Genomic DNA, 5559 nt, shown 5'->3' with positions numbered 1-5559 from the left:
AAAATGAATAGGCTTTCAGTCGAGGGAACCCGTGCGCCGCTAACTTCCGGGTTGGCCTACAAAAACGCGTCATCTCTGGGGCACTCTATTGACACATATTTCCTTGAAAATAAATTTAAGCACAGCACTACAACCATTATGAAATAACCCTTCACAATTATAGATAATGCATATGGCAATTTATCTGTTAAAATACCTGTTGAGAAATAAAAAGGCTATTTCAGCATCGCTTACATTAGAAACTCCTCAGTTCTCGCAATCTTCGAAAAGTCGTTTCATTACGAGCTCTGTCACGTTGTCTTTTTGCCAGCAGTCTCACCCTGTTTGGCGCTTTTTTAAAAAACGGATGATTCACCGGAGATTCGACATTCAAGCGAGTGATGCGTACGCAAGTTCCCGCGCAAACCATCCCGACTGGTCCAAAATATAAATACTTACCATGGTGAAAAAAACACGTTTTGGAATAAGAATTGAGGGTGTATCGACTTTTTTAAATGAATTAGAAGTTTAATTTTTATTTCAAATAAACGCCTCACCGAGCTAATATGCGATGGGAGTTTAAGGAGTTTGAAAAAAGGCGGATTCGAAGTCGGGTCAAAAACTAGCACCACCTGCCGATCTCCACGCCACTGATTCTGTTATCAGTGAGTTTTCTTTTGCAATTTTCTCTGGCTCATTCAGACAACAGCCTCTGCAGACTAGTTGGGCTGTTTGCAGTTGGTGTAATAGGAAATAATATTTAATAATAATACTAATAATAAAATATCTTGAATTGTGTGCCTTAAAAACAAAATCTCAACATCAGAATACCGTTTTAAAAACTTTATTTCTCATATTAATCCTTGTAGACAAAAGTAAAAACAGCACTGTATTTTTGCACATAATGCTATGCTTGACAATTACTTGACAATTCATCTGCTTTTTAAATCTTGAAAGAGGTCAAACATAAAGGCACATGAGGCTGAGAACACTGAAGGGCTGTTTTTATGCCGTAATAAATAACCAGACATTCCTATGGCGGTACCTGAACACATGTAAACATGGGACCAATCTCTCTCTGCACAGCACCTAATGTATGCTACACTTTCATAACAGGCACTGAGAGGATATTAATAATTATAAATATCATAAATATTCTTTTGAATGACTTTTTTTGCATTATTACATATTGTAAATAAGAATGTTAAATACATTCAGTCACAAAACAGTGCTTATATGGAGGATGAAAGGAAATGGGTGTCAATAGCTGCTTTTCTTTCCAACTAAGAGAATAAACAGTTATGTGCTGAACGTTCTGCATTGACGTTTTTACATACAGGTTCCATTCACATAAAATGTAAACAAACACAAAATATTGTATGCCTATTAAACCCAGCAATGTAACTAATTATTGCAGATACATTATAACTAATAATAATTTCTCCCAAAACCATCACAAAAATCCATGACCCCTTAACTTATTTCTACTTAGCTTTACCTTACTAATGTATTAAATAACACTGCAATATAACATGTAGAAATTAAAACAAACAGATACAAATAAACTAAAGGTAATGAATAAGAAAATCAACCTTCAATGGGAATCAAACCCACATGCGCACACACAAGATATTGGCAAATTCTCTCTCGCTCTATTCCACTTCCATGGCGGACACATCATGTTCGCCCTCTGATTTGTCGGGGAGTGGATCTGGATCTGCTGGCTTCTCTTCTGAAGGACCGTCTTCTGTGTGCTGTTCTCCAGGTTCTGCTTCCACATGCCCTGGACTGGCTGCTTTACCCTCTAATGAACAAAGGAAACCAGTGATTGTTAGTACATCATTTCACTGTGTAAAGAGGCTTATCATTGATTTGACTTGATTTTCCTTGTGGTTTTAAAATAATCTATGTCAACCTAACATTCACAAACCAGAAGCTTCATAAAAGTCCACGCAGACCATTTCCTCTCTATGGTTATGACGACAAAACCATAAGCACATGATATGACCAAGTCAGAGAGAGGGTGGAAGACAGTAAAGTCAAGTTAAACTACAATTTTTTTTTTTTTTTAATGCATTAAAAAAGGGAACATATGTTATAAATTCAAAAATTACATTTGAATAATTTTTAAATATTCCTGTGATCAAAGCTGAATTTTCAGCATCTTTACTCCAGTCTTCAGTGTCACATGATCCTTCAGAATTCATTCTAATATGATGATTTGCTGCTCAAGAAACATTTATCATTATTATCAATGTTGAAAACAGTTGTGCTGCTTCATATTTAAGGATTCTTTGATGAATAGGAAGTTCAAAATAATTTTTGTAACAAAATTAATGCATCCTTTCTGAATAAACAATTTAATAATAATAATAAAAAGTACCCTTACTGATCCCAAACTTTTGAATACTTTTAAACACACAAACATATACATACTTATATAGGCCATTCTACAGATGCATACTGGTACAAACTGCTGTCCCACAACCAAAAATACATTTAAAAAGCATTAAAGTATTCACATTTTAGATGTTTACTAAGATCCTTCTATTATCTATTAAATCCCACAATAATATTTAAAATATCAGTAAGCTTAATATATATAAAATCATCATTTATTTGGTCGTGACATTAGAGAACACAATCATTTATTTGGGGAGAATAAAATTTTAGTACAGTTATGCAAATCATTATTATTTTAATGTTTTAATATGCGAGTTTAAATCCTGTAATGTGATGTGGTCACTACCAACACATTACTGTCACTACTGAAATTGTGCAGTCATGACCGAAACATGGGGTGTTTTATCAAAGGTAAAGTATTAACTTTGAAATCAGTATGATAAACTTTATGACTTTTACAATGAAAGATTGGATTCAAAATACAACAAATCTCATAAATAATAAAAAATATATATTTATATATTTAATAAAAAAAATATATATATATTTACAAAGTAAATGTAAACAAAATCTTAATAGGTCAATGTAATCCGTCTTATTAAATTATTTATTGTGTTTCGGTAGTGACAAATTTGGGGAGAGGAAAATAAAATGTTCCAAAACTTTCTGAAAATACAATAAGTAACTGCACAATTACTAGAAATGTGTACCTTGGATATTATATAATTTGCATACATCCAAAATTTGTGGAAAAAAGACATTTTTTTAAGACGTTTCCAACTCTGACGTTGAACAAATTCTGTAGAAAGGCCCATACATGGAAACGTAAAAAGTACAAAATTATTACAATATGGAAATTAAAATACTGTTCATATAAAACATATTCACTTGTCAACCAGACAAAGAGAGTGGTGAAAAAGGTTGAAAAATGAAAAATCATTAAAATAAAAATGTTTTACATTCATAAAATAAATGTAGCTATAACTAAATTCCAGAATGAAGATACACAATAGAAACTGAGAGCACACACACACACACACACACACACACACACAGTCAAACACTCAATGTATCATCAGTCATCACTTGCCATTGACTGAGCACATAATAACAGAAGAGAAAGCAAGACAAGAGAGAGTGTGTGTGTGTGTGTGTGTGTGTCAGGTAGAGACACAGGGTAAAGCCCTACTAACTAGGCAGCACTGTGGGGGGGAATATAAGACTCTAAAGCCTTTAATCACCTCACAGATCTGCTCTCAGCACATCAGCAAATGTCCTCTCAGAGGGCATGAGCAGCAGGGACTCACACACACACACACACACACACACACACACACTAAACCTGCAGTAAACAAACCCAGCCCTTCTCAAATCAAAACCTTTAATACTGTGCATAAGTCCTCACAGTCCTCAGAATATCAGGAGCATCTAAACATCACCTCCTCCTGCTGCTCAGGTGAACTCTGGTGGAGATCTGGTACCTGGGGCAGGTGGAGAGCTAGACAGGTCTGTCTCCATGGCAACAGCAGGGGGGTCTTGGCTCATCTTGGTTTCTGCGGTGAATTCTGGGAGACGCGGGGCCTGGGGACGTGTCTTCCGGGCCGGGTTCAGGAAATAACAGTAGGCACATCTGAATGCTAAAACATTGGCGATAAAAAAAAAAAATCTGAAATGATCCTTAGACACATGAATATGAGAATAAACATGCAGCACATTAACAATGTGTGAATCATCAGAGGGGGGATTTACACTGAAAAAACATCTATGCTTTAAAGAGCTCAGTGACATACTGAACAGTCAAACGTCAGTCAAAGAGTGTTTTTCTCTGAATCTTACCAACATATTCAAACTCCTCCTTTAAAGCCATACCATTATGAGATAAACACTGCTGGCATATCAGAGCATATCTGCAATGAGAGAAAAAAAATGCATTGTGTTGTTAGCTACATTATGTCTAAGGATGTAAGAGATCACATGAGATTAAAATGGATTTCTTTTTCTCACCAAGGCTGCATTTATTTTAATCAAAATATATAGTAAACAATATTGTGAAATATTTTTTCTTCAATTTCAAAAGTACTGGTTTCTGTGGATATATGTTAAAATGTAATTTATTTCTGTGATCAAAGCTGAATTTTCAGCATCATTACTCCAGTCTTCAGTGTCACATGATCCTTCAGAAATCATTCTAATATACTGATTTGATGCTCAAAAAACATTTATGATTATTATCAATGTTGAAAACAGTTGTGCTGTTAAATATTTTTGTGGAAACCTTACATTTTTTTTTTCTTTTTAAATGTATAAATTTCAAAAGAACAGAATTTATTTGAAATAAAAATCTTTTGTAACATTATAAATGCCACTTCTTATCAATCTAATGCTTTTCTTTTAGAATAGTGATGTTTGCAATCACTACTACTAATTTTATTTATTTTTTTATCAAACGCTTACCAAACAATTCAGCCGGGTTTCCATTACAGATGTGCACAAAACTTTTGCAATGTTTTCTAAATGTTGATGAAAACTAATTGCGAAATGACAGCATTTCCATTAATCAATGTTATTCAACTAAAATGTAATTTTTTGTCCAAAAAATCATGCCAACAGATGTCAGTAGGTTTAAGTATATCGCAGCCACTGCACTAGCCATTATTTGTAATACCTTTTAAAAGCCCCTTATACTTGGGAACAGCCACATATGAGGCGTTTCTGGGTGTTTCTCCCTCCTATCTGCTTCAAGGTCATGATAAATTGTAGCATTTCTCTGTTGTTTAGAATCCATTATTCCCGTAATTCTTTTGCCTTTTATGAGTTTAATAAAGAACTCTGTCTCGTCTTCTATCCAAACATGAGAATGATCAACTTTTCGGTACGCCAGGTGACCTATAAATGCAAATGTTTCCATTGCAGTTTTGCAAAATATTCCTTTATCGAATTGTATTAAAAAAAAAAAAAAAAAGCGTTTCCATTGGGCATATTTTCAATTCTAAGTTCAAATTTGCACAATTTGAAGGGTAATGGAAACACAGCTAATGACTTTGTTTTCATCTGCACCAGTAATGCAGTTTTTTTTTTGTTGTTTTTTTTTTTTACAATAATCAGAATAAGGACTTAATCGCAGTAAGATTTTTGCAAGACAAGAGCAAACCCCGGTTACAGGCAACTTTCATTATT

General features: G+C 34.0%; 1 protein-coding gene across 2 annotated transcripts in view; it reads right to left on the bottom strand.

Moving 5' to 3' along the window:
* Window positions 1-813: 813 nt before the first annotated feature.
* Window positions 814-5559, bottom strand: part of lnpa (limb and neural patterns a) — an 18478-nt gene continuing 13732 nt past the window's right edge. For both annotated transcript variants that reach the window (XM_067410404.1, XM_067410405.1), the window contains 3 exons: window positions 4219-4289; window positions 3864-4019; window positions 814-1783 (listed from right to left, as the gene is read on the bottom strand). In XM_067410404.1, coding sequence (XP_067266505.1) covers window positions 1632-1783; window positions 3864-4019; window positions 4219-4289 — 379 coding nt within the window. In that variant the 3' untranslated portion in view covers window positions 814-1631. The remainder of the gene's footprint in view (window positions 1784-3863; window positions 4020-4218; window positions 4290-5559) is intronic.

The sequence above is a fragment of the Chanodichthys erythropterus genome, chromosome 14 (assembly GCF_024489055.1).
Source record: "Chanodichthys erythropterus isolate Z2021 chromosome 14, ASM2448905v1, whole genome shotgun sequence".
NCBI lineage: Eukaryota > Metazoa > Chordata > Actinopteri > Cypriniformes > Xenocyprididae > Chanodichthys > Chanodichthys erythropterus.
Note: the sequence above shows the minus strand (reverse complement) of the source record. Positions and strands in the feature narration are given on the sequence as shown.